The sequence below is a fragment of the Prunus dulcis genome, chromosome 3 (genome assembly GCF_902201215.1).
Source record: "Prunus dulcis chromosome 3, ALMONDv2, whole genome shotgun sequence".
In the NCBI taxonomy this organism is placed as follows: Eukaryota; Viridiplantae; Streptophyta; class Magnoliopsida; order Rosales; family Rosaceae; genus Prunus; species Prunus dulcis.
The window spans coordinates 7,367,504-7,389,228 of NC_047652.1; the positions used below are offsets into that span (position 1 = coordinate 7,367,504).

A 21,725-nucleotide genomic window follows, 5' to 3' on the forward strand; every position below is an offset into this window, starting at 1 on the left:
ACAGATGAGGCACAGGTGAAGTAACAAGCACTGGAGTCTCTGGTATCATACGGAGACTCATGCACAATGGAAAAGCCATACCTCAACAATGTGTCATTTAAAAGTGACCATACCTCAACAATTACAATTTTATGGATTCGTTTCATATTATACATGAACACAACTACGAAAGCTGCGTGCTGAGCTTTGAATTTTATCAACCATTAATTTTCTTGTGTATTATATACCAGTTTTGATATATGAATCATGTATGAGTCCTTGTTTTACAATTATGATGATGGGTTAGTTCATGTAATCTTATCTTATAGATTTTGGCAAAAACAAAAGAAAAAAAATCTTGTCATATAAATCTTGCCAAAAAAAATGATGTCACATGAATTTCATTTTTCACTTAAATTATCAAAGCATTTAAACAAATTAGTCTAATCCAATGTTTTCCGATGGAGCACCAAACATAATATAACTTAGTCAGAATATTTATCTGAAACAGCACCAAATACCTTATAAATAAATTAATACTATCGGACCAAAATTAATCAGTACAGTCTGAAGCACCAAACGAGCCCTAAAGTTCATCAAATATCTTACTCGGATGACTTTGGAGAAGAGAATTTGAACTTAAGATTTATGTGGGTTGAATTATCTAAACTATTAATTGAAGCTACAAGCCTCCACTTCAATTACACAACAGACAACAATATCAATCTGATTACCTATTCCAATTATGATTATTTTTTTAAAGAAAATCTAGGCAACATGCTTTAAATGGAACTAGCCGTAATTTACAGAAAAATAACAGGTTTTCTTATTAATCTATGAAATTTCCAGAAACTAAAAAGTAACAGAAAATGATAAAATAAAATAAAAAGTTTTTCATACAAGACAAAATATTAAAATAATCCAGCTCCTCCAAAATTGGACAAATCCGTCCAATTACGGTTTAACAATTATATGAAAGAACTCTTATGTCACTGTTAGACAGTCACCCAAGAGTTGTTTGAGGGACTGAACAATTTTGTCTTGGTGTCTTTCTATTTGTCCTTATATGATAAAGCCCCAAAAAGTAATTGTTTGGTTTATAACATTAATGAATCATTTAAGAATTTTTGTTTTTAATTAGTTAGAAACATTTCTTGTCTGTTTTCCGTACTTGTATTAGTAGATAAGTATTCACCGGCTTTATTCTTTCCTTGCTTAATAAGTTTCCAATTTTTCCGTTCTCTTTCTTAATAAGTTTCCAAAAGAGATAACTTCGTCGTGGTTTGAGTTAGCTTGGTGTTCACGTCTCAATTCAAACCAATCAAATAAAACTTGACCGTTGGAAAGAAAATCCAGTACACACTAGGATTCCTACTTCTCCTCAAACCCTAAACCGACACATTCATGTGCCCTATCCTATATAAACACTGCTGATTCTCCAAACGAATACCTTACATTTCACCAAACAAATTAAAATTTCCTAAGTTTCTGCGAAGGAAAAGAAACCATGAAAAGAAAGTCCGAACAAGAAGAATTTGAAGAACTTGAAGAAAAGAAAAAACAGAGGATTTGGAGTCATGGAGAGCACTGGCTGAGAGGGGAGATGGTTGGAGAAGGAAGCTCTGGTTCTGTTTTTCTTGCCACTCCCAAAAACCCAAGAAGGGGTGAGTTTGGTAGCATGCTAAACTTTCCGGGATTGATGGCCGTGAAATCGGCAGAGGTCTCTGATTCGGAGTCAATCCGGCATGAGGCAGAGGTTCTGTTGGATATTAAGGGTTGCCCTTTTGTCATTGAGCGTTTTGGTGAAGAAATCACAACCAGTGAAGAGGGTGGTGATCATATGGTCTATAACTTGTTGCTAGAATTTGCCTCTGGAGGAACTCTTGGTGATCTGATTGAGAAATCCAACGGTCATGGATTGCCTGAAGCTGAAGTTAGAAGGTATACGAGGTCGATACTTGAAGGGATTAAGCATATTCACAAGTTTGATTATGTTCACTGTGATTTGAAGCCGGAAAACATTCTGCTTGTACCAAATCCTGCAACTAGTACTGGTAGTTGTGTGGCTAAGATTTCAGATTTTGGATTGGCTAAGAAAACCAAGGAGAATTACGGTCAATGGAGAGGCACTCCTACGTATCTGTCCCCAGAAGCCTTGAATGATAGTGAGCAGGAGCCGCCCTCTGATGTATGGTCTCTTGGTTGTATCGTACTTGAGATGCTAACCGGCAAGTCCTTCTCAGATTTAAAGCCTGGTTGTGAACTTGAAGATTTCCACTATATGTTTGATCACGTATGTAATCCCAAAATCCCTGCTGAAGTCTCTGGTGTGGCCAGGGATTTTCTTAAGAGTTGCCTTGCCATGAGGTCTTGCGAAAGGCTGACCGCTGAAAAGCTCTTGCTTCATCCATTCGTTGTACGGCCAAAGCCATCGAAAGCAGCTCATCATACAAAGGGGAAGGTGGTTTGCTCATCTTCAGGCTATGCAGATGGCTCCAAACCAAGTGCAGATTGTCACGCAAGCTCTGCCATTGTTCGCAGAATTCCGCCACCACCTGGTTTTGAGATACTTGCTGCTCTTGTTTGATGTGATAAACTCAGTACAAATGTGTTAGGTTCTTTGTTGTTGTATTCTTTTGAATTGTAAAGTCCCTTACTTGAAACTATTCTTTTCAAGTTTATCAACACGGAACTGTTCAAAGTGATTCAAAATTTCTGTCCTGGTTTTTTGTTTACTTTTGTTCGTACTGAGTTGTGTTTACTTTTGGTTGCCCTGATTTCTTTGTGCTTTATTAGCTCTAACAAGGTGCACACGCCAGTAGTTGCGACCTAATCCTAATTAAGCTACTAGGATTTAGATCAGATGACTAATGACTTATTTCAATAATCTAGACTCTGCTTCTGCAGTGTCACAAAGATTTGCAGCAAATTTGGGACTATTTGTCCTTTTATTGCTTGGCCTAATTCCGGGATGGTGGAAGATTGCTCACTTAACTATCCCTTAATTGCAGTTAACCATTTCAAAGCTTCAAGTTTATAATGACAGAACTATGCAATCACTCAAGTTTCTGTCCAATTTCTGATGCAGATTCACTCTCCCTAATGAGTGTACACTTTATTTGATTTGCTACTTCTTATTAAAACAGCTGTTTTGGTTGGTACTTGCTGCTATGCAAGGGATTTTCCCATAGCTGATGCTTGTTACATTCTGGATTAGTTTTTGACTTGCTTTATATCTGTTGTTGGCCTTGGTCTTTTATGTTTATAGGAGAGGCTTTCTTGTTTTTACAGAATCGAATTCATTTTTCTTTTTCCAGATAATTGTGATTTATTTCTTCCTCTTCTTCTACTTGTTCAATTTACTTAGTGATACAGTTGGTTCATTACTTTACCATTAATGAAGCTTGTTTCAGCCTCTCTCTGCCTCATTATGTTTCGAGCTTATAAGCTACTAGGATTTGAACCACAGGGGCCCTATATCCATCAACATGCTCAGGGTGCTCTTGCTACTAGACTAGCTAGCCTGTAACCTTCTGTAGTCTGTGGTAGCCTGTAATCTTATGCATACCATATGGAGACTCATCTGTAGTCTGTGGTATCATCACCACAGGCAGTAACAGCAAGGAGGCTTGCAATGTGAAAATGAAGTTGAACTAATCTCAGCAGGAAAAAAAAAAAGTATAAATAAAAAGAATGGTGTAATTACTCACTTTTTCCTGGAATTAGAACATCAGCTATAGCATACATATATCAGAGTATAATACCTCAAGCAGAACAAAAATTTGGAGAAAATTTCTGTGGATGCAATGACCTTTTGAACTTATAGCCTCTGTAAAGATTCCAAAATTAAATGGTGGATTGTCACCTTCAGCGGTGCAGCTCTTAATAAGAACATCCACTCTGATATCTGACCATTCTTTGTATCCTGGGACATTTTCACAAGTGCCACAGTACAAGTAGTTTATCCTACATTTTTTAATTTCAATACAAGCCTCCCCGCCAGCATGTGTCATAGCACTCTACAGCTAACAAGTACCAGGCAGCCCCAGTGACCTGTAAAATTTTATCGAACAATGGTCGAAAATTTTCAATAAATTGGTTAAGACACCCTACAAGATACTTGAGCTACTAGTATTCAGAAAATAAAAATGCATGAGAAGTAAAGGCTTAAACCATAATAAAAACTTAAGCTTGTCATGAAGATTCAGTCAGATCATTCGACTGTGTACGTAACTCGGAATAAATGCTGTGCACTGTCCTTGTTCGAAATATTACATTTTTGTATGCAACTAACACTTTGCTGTGCTGGTCATATCAATCTTACTGCATTAGAACTGGTAAACAAGCACTGGACCAAAAAGCTTAAATTTTTAGGGAATGGGTGTCTAGCTAACACCCTCCCCCACGTGCAGCCTCATCTTGTAAGTAGAGAAGTGAAGAGATAGGACACATGGAAACATATAGGTATAGCCCCACCCGCTACTGCACCTTGCAAACCAACAAAGAACAAGGGAATGGGGTTGGAGGTTTCAAACTCATCACGTTGTGCAACCAGTCCTCTGACGCCATATTAGACAACTACTAAGACTTCAGATTTTTTTTTTTTGGTCAAGAGACTCCAAGGTTAAGTTGTTAGGAATTTAGCCAACAATGTCTATCAATTTTGATCAAATGCTACACATACCACATTGCTTTTACCCGGATATACAGGGACAACGGCCTCCCTTCCACTAATAAAAGAACCCACAAATTAGTCTCATATAATCTCAAAGACATCTATCATCTTTGTAATTTTTAAAACGCCAACTCTATACAGGCCAAATTCCTAACTATACAACTTTTCTTATGCTTTGAACAAAGGCAAGTGAATTTATGATAATTAAAAGTGAAACAAAAAGTTCCAGCACATCACACAGTGTAGCATATGCTTTTGTAGTCAGGGGCCGAGCTAAACAAGGTATTGAACTAAAAGTCAGATATTTGAATTCATCAGGATATCACCCCATACCTAAAGTCATGATGGTTAGCCTGTTTTTAGTATGTGACAATACATATATATTGCACAAAGATAGATAGATATTGACAATGCTAGAGCTAACTCAATTCTGCATTGCAGCCAACCTTCCTATTCTTCTTGGGAATTGTCTGGTAGGAAATTTCATTAAGGAAAAAGTTGAATGGCTGAAGCATGAAGATCGACCAAAATGTAGAATGCATAGAGATGACAAAGGAAAACAAAATAAAGAGAAGAAAACACCATCCATGTCTTCTTCCTCGATGGAAAGCAGATAGCCCTTTTACTTGTCAATGTTTTAGTTATTAGTTCTAAGTATGTTTGTTTAGTCATACTTAGACAAAGATATAGATGATTCGACCAAAAAAAGACAGATGTAGACAATGTAATCTACCTTTTGGATAAATCTCAGTGATTCTATAGAAGCAACTCTAATTGATTAACAAATGACTTAATTTCAAACTAGTGGATGATGAGTATTTAAATTCTAGGCATTGTTGAACAAATGGTTTAAGACCTCAGTTTCTGCAATATTAGGACTAGTTAAAGTAAACAAAAACTAGACATGGATTATGCATAAGTAAAGTAATTGAAATGGTAAATTATAAGAGGAGGAAGAAAGAAATCACAAAAAAAGAGGAAAATGGCATTGAATGGATTCTGCAAAAAGTCTCTCCTGAACAATAGGAAGACTAAAATACAAAGCCAGAATGTATATAATAAAATGAAGGGAACACCCATCTGTAAGCCAAAACTAGCAAAACAAGGACCTAACAAACACACAAATGGTAAAATGATGGACCAACTACATCTGTAAGCCAAGATACTATTCTGCCCCATTCCAAAACTATCAAACCAAGGAGATCCTGAGTTGCTCCAAATTTTTGTCAAACCTGTATACATTGAGAGTCCAGAAGATTCAAATGGTTCCAACACCGTATCAGATTTAAATCCTAGCTGGTAGCTTAATTATAAACTTGCCACTTGCGGTGTGTGCAATGGAATTTCAAGGGACTGTACAAGTAGCCAATCTGACACCATTCCTTTTCTGGAATTAGGCAAAACAGGACTAATAAAAAGAACTCAGGGCTATAATAGTTACAAACTTGCATCATTCAACTGATTAATATCCTAGAAGCAGAATTATAATAATCTCACAACTACGAACCTGCACACACTACTAAAGAAAATAAAACTACACAAAAATCAGGACTCATAAAAGTAAGAAGAAATCAGGACTAGCATAAGTAAACAACAACTAGAACAAACAAACAAACAAAGGTAGGCATCTTTGTGGTTCTCGAACAAACAAAAAACTGGTTTAACCAGAATGATCAGAAAATAAAACTGGTCCAACTGGTACAACTAAAGCAGTTTTGCCACTCAAAAAGTTCTTTGTGCTTGGATCAGATCTCTACTGTTACAAATATTACTCAATCTATCTTTTGGATAAATCTCAGTCATTCTAAACAGGCAACAAAAATAAGGACTAATACAAGTGAAAAGAAATCAGGATTGGCAGAAGTAAAGAACAACTCGTATATATGTTTGAATAATTTTGTACAATTTCGTGGTTATGACCTTGAAATGAATAATTTCAAGCGATCGACTTTACAAATAAAAAAAGAATAAAGAATCATAAGGTTTGTATCGTGAAATAGAACCTCAATTTCTATAGTCCAGCTGGTATCTCAAAACCCGGTGAGGGCTGAATTCTGGGAACAGGGGCAGAGTTTGTGCGGTAATCTTCAATTGGTTTGAAGCAAGAGGCACCATCTTCAGAGCCCAAAGATGAGCTAAGCACCTTCACCTTGGCATGACTTGGTTCAGATGGTTGTGGCTCCTGTACAAATGGATGAAGTAGGAGCTTTTGAGCGGTAAACTTTTCCCAAGAGTTGACTGCAAATTGCAATACACTTCATAAGAAAATCCCTTGCCAAACCAGAGATTTCAGTAGGGATTTTGGGAGTTATTTCCCCAGCAACCATGTCCAGGAAATCATCAAGTGTCGAATCAGGCTCCACATCCCAGGGGGGCTTGCCTGTTAACATCTCAAGCACAATAGCACCAAGAGACCAAATATCAGGGCACTGCTTCTGCACATTATCAATCAAAGTATCTGGGTCTGTATACCTAGGAGCGCCTCTCCATCCATCCATATCATCTTTAGTGCTCTTAGTCAATCCGAAATCAGCAATCTTGGCCACAAAACTAGAACTACCACTGGTGCTAGTATCACTAGGAACAAGAAGGATGTTCTCCGACTTCAAATCACAGTGAACATAATCACAATTGTGAATATGTATAAGCCCTTCAAGTATGCACCTTGTGTAGCTTCTCACATCAGACTCAGGCAGCCCATGACCTCTATAGCTCTGAATCAGACCATCAAGGGTTCCTCCAGCAGCAAATTCCAAAGCCAAGTTGAATATTTCTTCACCTGTGTCATCAATGGTTGTGATTTCTTCACCCAAGTACTGAATCACAAAAGGGGACCCTATAAAATCAGATAGAATGCCTGCCTCGTGCTGAATGGATTCTGAATCAGAGAGCTTAGCAGATTTGACTGCCATGACTGGAGCTGGAGGTGTATCATTTAGATTAAGCTCCCAAAGGGGTTTTTTCCAAAAAGCAAGAAAAACAGACCCATAGCTTCCTTCTCCGATCATCTCCCCTCTCTCCCACTGATTTCCATCACCCCACCACATCCTCTGCTTTTTCCCTCTTTCTTCTAATTCTTGCTCTGCCTTCCGTTTCATGAGTTCTTCACAGAAAATACAAAATATTTCTTGGGTTAATTGGAATTGTAACTGAGAATGAGCGGCTACACTCGAATTCTTGATTCGGAGAACAGGAAGATGAACGATTGGGGATTAGGGTTTGAGGAAATGAAGTTTCTTTCTCCAACGGTCGGGTTTTAAGTGCGCCAATAAGCGTGAAGTTACAAATTTATTTATTTTATTTATTTTTACTTTGACAACGACAGCAAACTAACCTAGCCAGCTGCCATAAAAAGACAAAATTGTAGGCAAAAAAATCTTTTGCAAATACGTTTTTTATTTTTATGAAATAAAATCTATTTATTGGTTCATAAAAAATATATATATAATTCTCAAACAATATACCTTTATTAATATGAGGCAATCCTTCAAACCAACTGCAAAGAGTCACCGTTATGAAAAGCGACGCACTTGCAATATGATGAGCAATTTCAATTGAGAAAATATATATTTGTTTATATACATTATAGAGAAATTTTCTCTTTTTAATAACTGAAATAGGTAATCAAATCAATCATATTATAAGAAACTTTTCTCATAGCTTGCTATATATTTTTAAAGTTTTTTATCACAAATGGTCCTTCACGTTTACAAAATTATCATGAATAGTCCTTTAGATTTTTTTGTGACACTAATAGTCCTTCAGGTTATCATCCACCCATCAAAATAGTCCTTCTGCTAGTTTCTGTTAAAACTGAAGTTAAACTCACGTGTTCATCTTGCTTTTTGAAATATAATCTCATCATTCCACTCAACCTTTTTGACCAAACCCAACTGACAGAACCCTTTCCCTCCATTTCTTCATCGGCCCTCCATTTTGACGCTCTAAACTGCAGTATATAAACTTTTCCTTCTATTTCCTCATCAGGCCTTCCTCTCTATTTGGGGTTCCAGTGGGACCTCTAGCCCAAATACAGCTACCAAACAAGTATAAAATTCCTTTGCACATTTCATTTCAATATAAAAAGTTATAAACAGGTGAGACCTTGTATATTATTCATAATAATGTTGAGATTTGATTTGCAACCTCAAATTGGGCGAAAGGAACCCAAAGATAAGCCAGTTAGGCAAAGGAAACAACAGTTAAAGGTTCTTTCACTTTCATATGTCATTTTTTCTATGGTCAAAATATAATATCATTTTCTTTGGCATTTTACTAGTATATTAGTATGTTTAGGTGGCAATAGGAGGCCATAACAGGACAACAACTTTACAATCTCATACATCGGTACCAAGAGTGGGTTCACAGCCTCCTCTTTCACAACATTCTTCATCAAACCAAGGCACGAAACCACAAACCCAGCAAAAAGAGGAACACCATGGAGAGTTTGAGTTAGGACTTGGAAGTTCATTTTGATGTATTGTATGGGAAGTTCATTTCGATGTTTTGTGTTAGGATTTGGGAAGTTCATTTTGATATATTGTGTTAGGACTTGCTCAAGATTGATGTCTTCGATGTGGTGCACTGGTTTTTTGAGTACTGATGTGGTTCAATAGTTTTTTGAGGACTCTGTATTTGATGTGCCATGAATAATGAATTTGCAGGACTTCTATTTTTCAAATTGATCCATGAGTTTGGTCTTTCTCTGGAGTTCTCCATTGTTGGTCTTTCTCTTGAGCTTGGATTGTTTCGATTTCTTCAAAAGTTTACTTTTTTTGGTTGGTTATATCCTATAGGGGTGCCAAAATGGAAGAACAATGAGGAAATGGAGGGAAAGGGTTCTAACAGTTGGATTTGGTCGAAGGTTGAGTGGAATGATGAGATTATATTTCAAAAAGCAGGATGAGCACGTGAGTTTAACTTCAATTTTAACATAAACTAACAGAAGCACTATTTTGATGGGTGGATGATAACCTGAAGGACTATTAGTGTCACAAAAAAACCTGAAGGACAATTCGCAATAATTTGGTAAATGTAAAGGATCATTTGTAATAAAAAGCCTATTTTTAATTTTCTAGCACATCAAATCATCTTAAAATTTGATATGCCATCAAACTTCAAAGTTTAGTAACTAATAAATTAATAATTACAACCCAAAAATCAATAACTTCAAAGTTCTACCAAAATTCAAATTAAAAATCCTTATTTGGTTGGTTATTAGCCAATGAGAATACTATACATCTAATATCAAAATAAGAGTATACTAGTTATTTGCCCTCTAAACTTGTACCTAACTTTCAAATAACCCCTTACTCTTTTTTTTAAAAGAAAATTAAGGATGCGAACTTTTTTTCTTGTTAATTTCCCCCCTCCATCTAAATACACAACATTTCATTCAATTTGCTGTTAAAAATGAGGGCAAAATAGTCATTTTGTACATTAAAAATAAATATAAAATAAAATAAAATTAACAACAGAAAATTGAAATACTCCAGCAGCAGAAACAGAAACAGAAAATCATTCCATATCTGTGGTGGTGGGCTTCGGTAAACGTGGTTGTTGATGACCTTGTTGGGGTTTGATGATGTGGTGGTTTCAGAGGCTCCAGCAGCAGTTGCTGAGGACTATTAGAATAATCTGAAACAGAGCAAAAGCATTGGACAATTTGATCAAACATCATCCTCTTCACTAACCTCTTCTTCACAGGGAAGACACTGCCAGGTTTTGGTTTGAACAACCATGACTCAGCCTTGGTTTGATCTTGAGATGGGCTCATAGTCAGCTTCATGGGCTCCTTTGGGTTGTGCTCTATTTTTGGGCAGATGAGGTCTTCTTCCCCATCTGCCTTTCAAATATTTCAACGCCTTCCTTTCATCTGAAGTTTTCTTCATTGCCATCTCTCTCTCTCTCTCTCTCTCTCTCTCTCTGTGCAAACAAAAACTATCAAGAATGGCACTTTCTCTTAGATTGCACAACCTTCTCTCACCTACCTTGAGACCCAAACTAGCATCAGTTTCGGGTGGGGATGGGGTGGTTGTATGTATGATGGCATTAGGAGGCGGTCTAGGGGTGGATCTCGCATGGAGATGGGTCTCTGAGCCCCTTTGAAGTCCACACCTTGTTGTGCAGATCTTTGTAGCCGGAGGCCCTCGAGACGTGGATGATACGGGAGTAGTGCCACCCACTGAAGCAGTTGTCGGCGTCTGCAGTGGCAGTCCTCTTGAGGGCTAGGCACGATGGGTCTTGATCTTCATCGTCGGCAGCTGGGTTAGTGGCTCTGCTGCTGCCGTTGCCAATTCTTGGGAACTTACAGGCTTGGGCTTGAATCTCCTCCACCTCCATATCAGTACTTCCATGCCTTTCTCAAACAAAGACTCATTCAATTTGGGGAAATTTTTTTTTGGCTGGGTTTTAGGGTTTTAGCTGTGTTGTGATGGGGTTGATGTGCTGGAGGAGATAGAGCTGGTGGAGGGGGGGCGATAGGATTGCTAGTTCAGTGTTTTTTTTTTTTTTTTGGTGGTCAATTTTCTTCTTTTTCTTCAATTTTTTTTTTCCAAACAAATAATTTTAAAACAAAATTAATTGAAAATTTGATGAAATATTGAGGATTTAGACGGTAGGGGAAATTGGCGGAAAAAAAAGAGAATTCATATCCTTAATTTTCTATTAAAAAAAAAGATAGAGGATTAATTGAAAGTTAGATACAAGTTCAAGGGACAAATCACTAATATACCTAAAAATACGTACCAGTGATTGATCTTGTTCAGTTTAGGCGAGTTTACAACCATTTCAGTTTACAGTTTCTAATTTTTCAGTTTTAATTTGTAAACAAATGAAAAAAAAAATGTTGAAAGCAAAAAAGGAAAAAGAAGCAAGAACCCAACTCCAAAGAAAAGACCAAACAAGAAATAACTAGCAACTTAGACATAGGCGAAACTAAATGAAGTCCAACAAAGGAAGCCTAAAGTCCAATTTTTCTCACAATTATACAAACTTTCCAAAGTGCCCTAAACTATTAGGACAAGAATAAAAATAAAACTAAAAATGTTTGTGGCATTCAAGGTTTCACTTATAATTGAGGGCATAATTGGATTTGGAAAATAAATATGATTATATATGAATTTTTTTTTTGGACAGAAATATAATTAGATATCTTGTGTAGCTATGAGATGTGTGTTGCAACTAAAAATGTTGAGGAAACACAAAAGGTTTGTAGTTCAAGTAAGAAGAAGAAAAAAAAAAAATCACAAAAAGCATGAAAAAAGTAATATATAATGGATGCAGAAAGCCTCTCCTAAACAATAGACGACTAAAACCAACAACAACTAGAAAACAATTCAAATATTTGTATTTCAAATACAAAGTCATAATGTAACAACTCAAATTATGATTTTGGTCTTTGTAGTTTGATTAAGTTCCACTTTGGTCACTCTAAATTCAATTGCTACAATATGAATCATGTAGTTTACTAATTATTGAAATTTAAGGACAAAAACTTAATTATGAAAACTTTTTATATAGAATTAGCACACTAGTGTCTGTGGTGTTTTTACCCTTACAAGAATCCCAATTCACTCACCTGATAATTATGTAAAAAATGAAGGAAGATGAGGTTCCACCCAAAAACCAATTTGCAATGGGGGGAGTATTTCAACCCTTTATAAGTTCTTGCTAGGTTTCTCAACTTTCCAATGTGAGACTTTTATCTTCATATTCTCATATGCCCTCACATGTGTGGTGAATTTTCAAGCATACCAAGTGAACAACACATATTGGGTGACGTGGAGTACGTGTGGCCGTTGGGCTTTCACACGTGGGCTAACATGCTCTAATACCATAAATGAAGTTGAGGTTCCACCCCAAAACCAATTGGCAATGGGGGAGAGTAGCTCAACTCCTTATAAGCCCTTACTAGGTTTCTCAACTTTTCAAAATGGGACTTTTTACCTTCATATTCTCACAAAAAAAGTAACAGAATTAAGTTATTGTTCTTAAACTACAACAATTACTAAACTACTACCCATTGGCACACTTGTGCGCGTATGCCAATTGATTCTTTTAGATTTGTTATTTTAGAATAAAAAAAAGATAACGGGTAATTGTGTTCCATAAAAATAGGACCCATTATCTTATTTTGGAATTAAAAAAGATAATGTATAGTTGTATTCTATAAAAATAGGATTCATAATTTGATTTTTTTTTAAAAAAAATATGAAAAAGTGTGAATTTACCATATTATCCTCATTTAATTAATAATTTTAATTCTTAATATTTGATATTTTGTTGACCGAAATGGTCCTCCAACTATTGCCCCAGTATCATTTTGGTCCACCAACTAAATTTTTCATTTTAATGGTCCTTTAACTCTTCATTTGGTATCAAAACAGTCATATGGTCAAAGTCTGTCAATTTTAATGTTAAATTTAAGGGTAAAACTGTCCATATTAATTAAAATATCAATTAAAAAAATTAAAAATTGAATCTCACCATAAATACTTAATGTAGTTGGAGGACCAGGAACAAAGAAGAGATGTGATTCACCACCACCCTAAACCCTCTCTCTCTCTCTCCCCCCTTCCACAAGCCTCCTCTCCCACCAAAAACTTCTCAAGAACCCACTACCTCCTCTCCCAGCTAGATAGATCCTATCACAAAAGCAGAATTAGCAATGAATAGGAAGGAAATTGGAGAACAAGAAAGGAAGATAGAGTCAACCATGACATCAGTTGGCTGGAAGTAGATGAAGCGGTAATACCCGATCACAAGCATAATTGAAGTTCCAACTCCAAAATTGCAAAAACCCAAAATTAAACTCAGAATACCCATCTCTAATCTGCCCTTAAAATTTATGTTTCCAGTAGCTGTCTACCAAAGGGTTTTAGAATTCTTCTTATTTAGTTCCTAAGATAGTATTTGATTCATTGAGTTGATGCTGCTACATGGACAAGGACACCTGAGATGTTTCGTCAGAATGCTCCACCCATGTCTTTCCATTTCTGGAAAATTCAAGGAATGTGCCAACAACTCTTAGAGACTTTAAATCCATGGATTTGTTCCCTCAACAAACTGGTTTTGGCTCCTCTGTTCCCATAGAAGAGGTTCCGTAGATCCAATTTCTGTAAATTTAAAGGCATTGTTGCAGCAAATGATTTTGTTCAGTTTATTGCACATGGAGAAGTAGGAAGTTACATATAGCTAGGTCTATTATAACTTATATGTGAAGTATTTCTTAGGCTCATTATAGCTTGTTCATCTGTGTCAATGTGAAGAAATCTTCCCCAAGAGAGCCTCTAAAGGCACAAATGACCACATTCTATGGTGGAGAAGTAATAGTGTTCAATACAATAATTGATAGAGAGAGGAATCGGGAGAGTTGCAGGGATAGATAGACTTTGACGATTTTGCCCCTCGATTTCACGGAATATTGATGAACTTTGACAGTATGACCATTTTGATACTAAATAGGGAGTTGAAGGACTATTGAAATGAAAAATTTAGTTTGTAGACCAAAATAAAATTCGAGCAATATTTGGGAGACCATTTGGGTCAATAACCCATGTTTGCATTAACCAATGGCATTTTCTGTTATTTCAAATGTTTTACCATTCTCTGCCTTTTGTAAGTCTTAAGTTACAACAATATTAATCATGATTCTCTTCTAATTGATGCTTGTAACCGGGGTTAGGCATTAGATCTTCCCATTCTTTTATGTTTGTTGATTCATAAAGTTCCTTCGTACGTCGAGGTTCCTAAAACAAAAGTCTTAAGTTACAACAATTATTTATTTATTTATGAAGAAGTGGTAAATAGAACTAGTCAATTTATTGTCAAAAGTGTCGAAGTTAAGTTGTCTCAAACTTTGAGGACAAACAGGAGAAAAAAAAAATCCATAAATTCCTTATCATCATCATCTAGTCCATTTCGGCTTCTTTTCCCTCCTCTTCTTCCTCAAGGCAAAACCAAGGCATCATCAACATCAATTCAAGGACATGCTTCAGAAAAATGAAGGCAAACTACAATGGCTGGATGATCTTCAATTTTGGATATGTTATAAACAACATAATTTTGAGCAAATTTTGTGAAGCAAGTGCGATCATCCGAGCATCATAAATTAAAAAAAGAACACATGTAGAAGCAAAATCTACAAGAAACTCACAAGCCATGGATGAAAACAGATGCTGCATATCAACTTTGAGGCATTAGACAAATTCTACAAATTTTACAGGCTATAGTACTGGAGCAGATGAACAACTTTCATCAAGGAAATTTTCTTATCCGAGCTTCCGAAATATGACTTATATACTGATGCACAGTACCCATGGGTTTGAATCTTGAAGAGAGAAGAAAGAGTTGTAGGGTGAAGAAGCCATGCACCATCATGCCAAATGGTCACCATTGTAGCAAAATGATGCCCCAAGTTCATCGCACCATGATTCAATCAAATACCAAGAATGTCATGCTACTAGCTCATGCAAATTGAATCTTTTCATGATGGCTAGGATGCACTTAAGGGTTGAGAAACCGATTCTTTACATCCACAACCACATCCAGAGAGAGTAAGCATCCCTTCTCACTACTTGAACTCTTCAATTTCGAGCTCTCCCTTCCCATTTTCTTTTCTGGCAAAGCGCTCAAGAGCCTAAAGAAGCTTTCGTCAAGCTGCCGAAAATTTACTAAAACCACCTATTCTTTCACCCTCATATTTTCCTCTCTTTTGTCTCTCAAAATTCCATCTCCTCTTACTTTGAAGCTCTGCTCATGAGAAATCCAAGCCCTCTCTCTCTCTAATGCTAAACTCATGAATGCTTAGCTTCTATGCCACGAGCATCTCAAGCCAAACCAAGATATTCATCTGTAAGAAACTGTTGGTTTCGTTGTTAAAGGAAACCAAGGTGTTTCCTAAGGCTCCACGAACCTTTCGAAGCATCCTTGGGGCCTAATTCTTGAACTCAGACACGGGGCAACTCCACCCACTTGCTCTTTACAGTAGCCCAGACCCATCTGTAGCTGCTGGAACAAAAAAGTCCTTACATAAATGCCAAAACCCAAACACTCAAGCACATCCACCATGGTAAATAACTCAAAAGCTATATTAAACCATGTCACTTTAGCCAATACCAAGCACACAGACCAATGCCAAGCGTACACGCCAATGCCAAGCATCCAAGCCAATACCAAGAATACATGCCAATACCAAATATACACGTCAAAACCAAGCATGCAAGCCAATATCAAGTATATAAAACTAATGCAACTCTTGCAAACCACAACCATGCTGAATCAAGCATGTCTAGCCACTCAAGCACATCAATCATGCAAGCTAACTTATTTTGGGCTAAAATTCAACCAAGCCTTATCTTCTCTGTCATGCCACAAAATAAGCCAACTTTTGGTAACCCCAGTGAGTAAACTTCGATATTACAGTGTCTAGGAAAGTTTTTCAAGGCGACACCCTCGGTGTCTACGAAGATTGGGTTTTAAGCGGGACCATTGTGACCCTCCAACCTTCCCGGGAAAGACCTGGCTGTGATTTCGAAGACTCTTAACTGGTTATCCTTAAGTTGCTTATCGTTACGTTTAAATATGTGTATATATGTATGTATATATATATATATATGACCAAGGTAGTAGTTGCCTAAACCATGCTAATCTTCTTGCCAAGAAAAACAAAACGATTACGACCAAGCAGGCAAGTATGGATATTTCATGCATATTGAAGAACCAGCCATGCCATGCAAATGCCAATTTTTGAGCTAAAATTTATTATTTTGCCCATCTCGCTGCCACTTCATGGCCCCAATTGTAATAACCCAAAACAAAATATCTAAAAAGAAAGAAAATATCTAAAAAAAGTAAGGAAAATATCTTTTAGCAAAAAGACGATTTTACCCTCGCATTATTTAATAGGGAAAAAGTTGACTTTTTGATCGGGAAATAATTTGGTAATTTCGATTACGCCGTTGCGTAGAGCACGGCGAAACGAGTCCGTAGACACGGAGTAGACCCGAATCGGAGTTGTAACGAAGGAGTTATGGTCAAAAGAGTCTCAGTGGGAAGGTTATTAAGACATAATGTACTACAGTTTCAGAATGATTTGAGTAAAAAGATGCTGGTTGAGAGTATGCCTTAAGTGACAGTTGTTGGATTTCCTTGGATTCGATGTCTCCAATAGATGCCTTACTCGAGACATAGTATGGATCACCCCAGTATGAAGAAAGAATGTTAAGCAAGGTTCATTGAAATCTGGAAGAATTGTAGGAAATAAAGAATCTGATTGAATTAAGCAGAAAAAGACTTTAAGTAATCCAGGATTGGCAAGAAGTTATACAGATACTAGAAGAAGGATCTTCAGATAAGTATTCTCAATAATTATCGCCTGAGGAAGGTATAGTGAGATTTAAGGAAGCAAGAGAGTCAATCCTAACTGTATCGGATTTTGGAAAGGAAAGTAATTAGCTTTCAGTGGTATTTGCAGTGTAGTAACCTGAGTTGCAGATGCAGGAGTAATCCTTCCCCCGCTTGGAATCACAGAGATGCAAATTTCGAGGACGAAATTTTTATAAGGGGGTAGATTGTAATAACCCAAAACAAAATATCTAAAAAGAAAGAAAATATCTAAAAAAAGTAAGGAAAATATCTTTTAGCAAAAAGACAATTTTACCCTCGCATTATTTAATAGGAAAAAAGTTGACTTTTTGATCGGGAAAGAATTTGGTAATTCCGATTACGCCGTTGCGTAGAGCACGGCGAAACAAGTCCGTAGACACGGAGTAGACCCGAATCGGAGTTGTAACGAAGGAGTTATGGTCAAAAGAGTCTCAGTGGCAGAATCGTAAATATTTCGAAGTTCAGTTTTTATAAACCCAGCTGCATTCTCTCTCGAACCATCTCGACCAGCCAACTTTAGACAGCGATTTCTCCCAACTCAGGCCACCGTTTCAGGCAATACCGGTCCCAAACGAACCACCTCACTTCCCTCTATCAGCCCTGCCCCTCCTCAGCCTCCATCCGCTACTGCAGTAGTCGAAAACTACCACGAAACAGGCCGGTTCCAACAGTTTTTCTGAAAATTTTTGGGAGCTCGTTCTCTCACTTCCGACCACCAAATCAATCGAGTAAGGCACCAGGAGCCCGACAGGATTGCAAAGGAGACCTTCGAAGGGTCGAAGTAGCTCGGACCATTTGTGAGTGGACTTTCTTTCATAAATCAGATTTCATGAATGATTTGATGTGATTTTATATAAATAAGTTTTATAAATGAGTTTATATTGATTTTATATAAATAAGTTTTTTTGAAATGAATTTATTGGATAAATTTTTTTATTTGATCTTGAGTAAGTTTTATTACGGTTCTGAACATGATCAGTACAGTAACAGTTCTATAAGTCTGTGCTGCTTATTTACAAGTTATAGAAACAGAGGTTGAGGTTGGAATCAGATGAGACAGCAGCACAACTTGAGATTTCAGTTATTATTCAGATTTTTCTAAAGGAATTTATTTTAAAAACACCTCGTACCCATTCATTTTTGGTGATTACCCAGAGTTGGACCGATGTCTACGGACATCCAGTCCTGCTGCAATTTGACTGCCGCTCACCGGCTTCTGACGCCGGACACGAAGTGCCGTGGATTCGCTCGCAGGAGGACGTCCCGCTGACCCGCCAGATTTATGCCGATCGACGTCCCCCTCCCCAGACCTGCCAGGATTGGCGCGGATCTGCCGAACACGGCCTGACATCCTGCCGTGGTCAGCCATAACTTGCCGATTGCGATTGTTGTTAAAATGTTAACTCGCAATTGTACGGGCCAATTAGTAGTATAGCAAGACAAGTAAGAGGTCGTACCCACGAGGACTGAGAAGTTAAAATTAGTTATGTACTTAGATTACCAAATTCAAGAAAGTAGGAGGTTAAGTCTAAAACAGAATTTAAAGCAAGAGTGGTTGTAATTGTTGAACAAATGAGGCAAAACGAAATTTCAAACAAAAGCAAGGTGAACAAATGTAACAAAGAGTACTTTTGTAGGCTGGAAAACAGATTGGGAGACTAGGGCATTCGATTCACCATAACAATTCAATTCTGGGTTATAAGGGGTCAAGTGACAAGTCTCATTCGGATTCAAAGATTGATTCTAGCTAAAGTATGATTAGGCCATGGTGTCTGGTCCTAACCTTGTGCTCCTAATTCCCTAACTTGATCATTTGTTGTCTAATCTAAATTAAGCATTAGGAACCCATTAAGCATAGAAGAACAATTTAAACAACCAAGCATGTATCTAATCCCTGTTGTCGAATGTCCATACATACTTTTCTTATTCATAGTTCAATTCAAATCAAAGCATGGTGTCTACTCTTGATTCAAACCAAGGTAGCTAATATACAAGTTCTAATGGTGATCAATCATCCAAACAAGCATATTAACTGATAAGCATAAAGAATAGGAATATGAATCATGAATCAAACTTGAAACTCAAAACTTCAACTTATAAACCCAGAATATTCATGTTAGGTTACATCATAGCCCTAGTTATGAATTTAGCTACTCATAATGGAAATGAAACTTTAGCAAAAATGAGAAAACATATTGAATGCAATAAGAGTAGAGAAAACCAATTCTGAAGTTGCTTGTGGTTTCCAAGGCTTCTCCAAGTGCTTATCCACTTCTAATGCTACTCCAAGAACTTTCTCATGTCTAGAGTATGGCAACTAAAGAGGTGATTTGGGATGAGTTTGGGTGGTTGGTGATGGCAGAGAAAGAACAAATTCGTAGGAAATGGAAGGAAGGCTTGTTGGAGTTGTTTTTCTCTGATTTTGGGCTGAATGAAGTGATATAGGATGGCTGGAGTGAATTATTGGTGAATGGAGTGACTCCTCTGCACTTGAGTAGCTGACACACCTCCCTTAATTGCTCACTTAATTGCTCAACATGTCAGGTCTAAAGTCAAGGAAAGACCTCCCTTAATTGCTGGAAAGACCTCCCTTAATTGCTCAACATGTTCCTCCCTTAATTGCTCAACATGTTCCTCCCTTAATTGCTGGAAAGACCTCCCTTAATTGCTGGAAAGACCTCCCTTAATTGCTCAACATGTCAGGTCTAAAGTCAAGGAAAGCTGTGGTGAGTCACATGGCTCAAAGAAAGTATCCAAGGCTCAACAACTGGAAACTGCAATTCTGAGCTTGGTGTGCATATGGGCTCACGAATTGGGCTCAACTTAATTATCTGATGCATTTGAGTAGTCCATCTTGAAGTTCAGACTCTCATCTTTCCAACTACATATTATTTGGGCCAATCCAAGTTCAGAGAAAGATGTTAAGGCCGAAATGAGTTGCTAACCCAGTCTGCTCGTTTTTGCACCATTTTGCATCTTTTCTTATCCAAAGACACCATTGTTACCTAGAGCCCAATGAACTGAATGATAAACAGAAAAGGGATTAAAAGCACATGTTTGACTCAATAACATAACCAAATCATAAGCAAGAAGGGTACAAAATGATATACAATTGTGAACTGATCAAATACCCCCACACCTAGATTTTGCTAGTCCTCGAGCAAAACAAAAGAGAATAAAGTTGAAAACAAAACAAGAAGTTAACTAAACCACTTCTGTAGGTAACTCGATTGCAATGTGCATATGCAACAAGCCTTTAAACCTCTCGGCATCCCTAATCGGAAGAGTTGTGTCTCCTGAGGATTTAACAGAAACGATACCCACAAACGCTTTACTGACTCTCTAACACCAAAAGGTTAGAAAACTAACTTTGAAAACAACTAATGAAAGAAAACTTTAATCATGCATCCAACACCATAGAGTTGCCAAGATAGATGATCAATAAGTGTGTAAAGTGGAAGCTATAGCTCAAAGGCACACGGCTTCAAAGTAAACATACTCAAATCTTGAAGGAAGAACATGCTTCAACTCTAATTCTCACATCTAGCACTCAATCACTCAGAACCTATGGTTTTATTCTCTCAAACAAGCATAAGTGAGTATATGAAATAGACGCAAAATATTTGGTTAGATCTCATGAAGGGAATCAAATACTAAGAGTAGAGATACACACATACATACCAGCACCCATGAATACATCCTCAAAGATCAGCTAGGTCTTTCACAAGGTTGTAATGAAAGGCTAAGGTTAAGGGAAGTGGAAGAATTGGAAGGAACACAACTAACTTAAGAACATACCAAGGTTGCATTCTTCATTGATCTGCAAGGTGTCATTGATTTAGAATGGTATGGCTGCAACTTCATAGCATCATCTGGCATAGACTTTATATTTCACATTTAGATCAAATCGAAACACTTTCTCTTTATCTTTTTTTTTTTTTTTTTGCATAGATTCACACCAATTTACATTTGGGCATGTGGCAGCAACCTCCTTGCTTCAAACTTCATCTTGGCACACCTTGGTATATTTCTAAGCTATAGGGTATGGCTATAATAGGTTAAATATCTCTGATTGAGATACAAAGTTAGGGGAATTATGAGGGTGATAGAAGAAAAAGGCTTGTAGTGTTTGGCTGCAAGAGAGCTGATGGAACACACAAATGGGTAGGGTGAAAAGAAAGCACATAAAATGGTTATACACGCAGAGCCTAGCATCACTTCAATGAGTTCATTCATGGGTGAGAGCACGCACCTGATATCTGAAAAGAGAATCATCCTCAGTATTCAACCAAAATGGAATAATGAGATCATTTAGAGTGAATTGAAGAAAATAAGTAGAGATGAGGAATAGAAACACTTTAAACCCTCTCAAGAAAGCAATTAGGCTTGAAATAGCTCACTAGGGTAGTCTCCACTATTCTCCTTCAAGAATCTGAGCATGGTACTTTAGCCACCAGAATTCTAAGAGCAAAAGCTTTGTGAAGTGTAAAATTTCTGATATGAAAATCTCAATGGCAGCTCCATAGCATTGGTTTTATAAATTTTTTTTTTTAAATGAAAAACACAAATGAACAACAAAAATTGAAAACCTCCCCCCCAGACCTGAATTGAACATTGTCCTCAATGTTAAAGCATAACAAAGATGAGTGAGAACATGTGAATAATAAGGGCAAAGTTTAAGACA

The 21,725-nt window shown here is 37.1% G+C and overlaps 1 protein-coding gene and 1 pseudogene across 1 annotated transcript; one reads left to right on the plus strand and one right to left on the minus strand.

Annotated features, from left to right (window-relative positions):
• The first annotated feature begins 1,372 nt into the window (after nt 1-1,372).
• On the plus strand, nt 1,373-2,695 carry LOC117621427 (mitogen-activated protein kinase kinase kinase 18-like). The gene has a single exon (XM_034351896.1). It carries the CDS (start codon nt 1,487-1,489, stop codon nt 2,564-2,566), a length of 1,080 nt encoding a protein of 359 aa, XP_034207787.1. The 5' UTR covers nt 1,373-1,486; the 3' UTR covers nt 2,567-2,695.
• A 3,850-nt stretch (nt 2,696-6,545) lies between these two features.
• On the minus strand, nt 6,546-8,013 carry LOC117621426 (annotated as a pseudogene).
• Nucleotides 8,014-21,725: the final 13,712 nt, after the last annotated feature.

What these genes read in the sequence shown, in the direction of transcription:
- LOC117621427 (XM_034351896.1), top strand. Translation starts at nt 1,487, where the DNA reads ATGAAAAGAAAGTCCGAACAAGAAGAATTTGAAGAACTTGAAGAAAAG.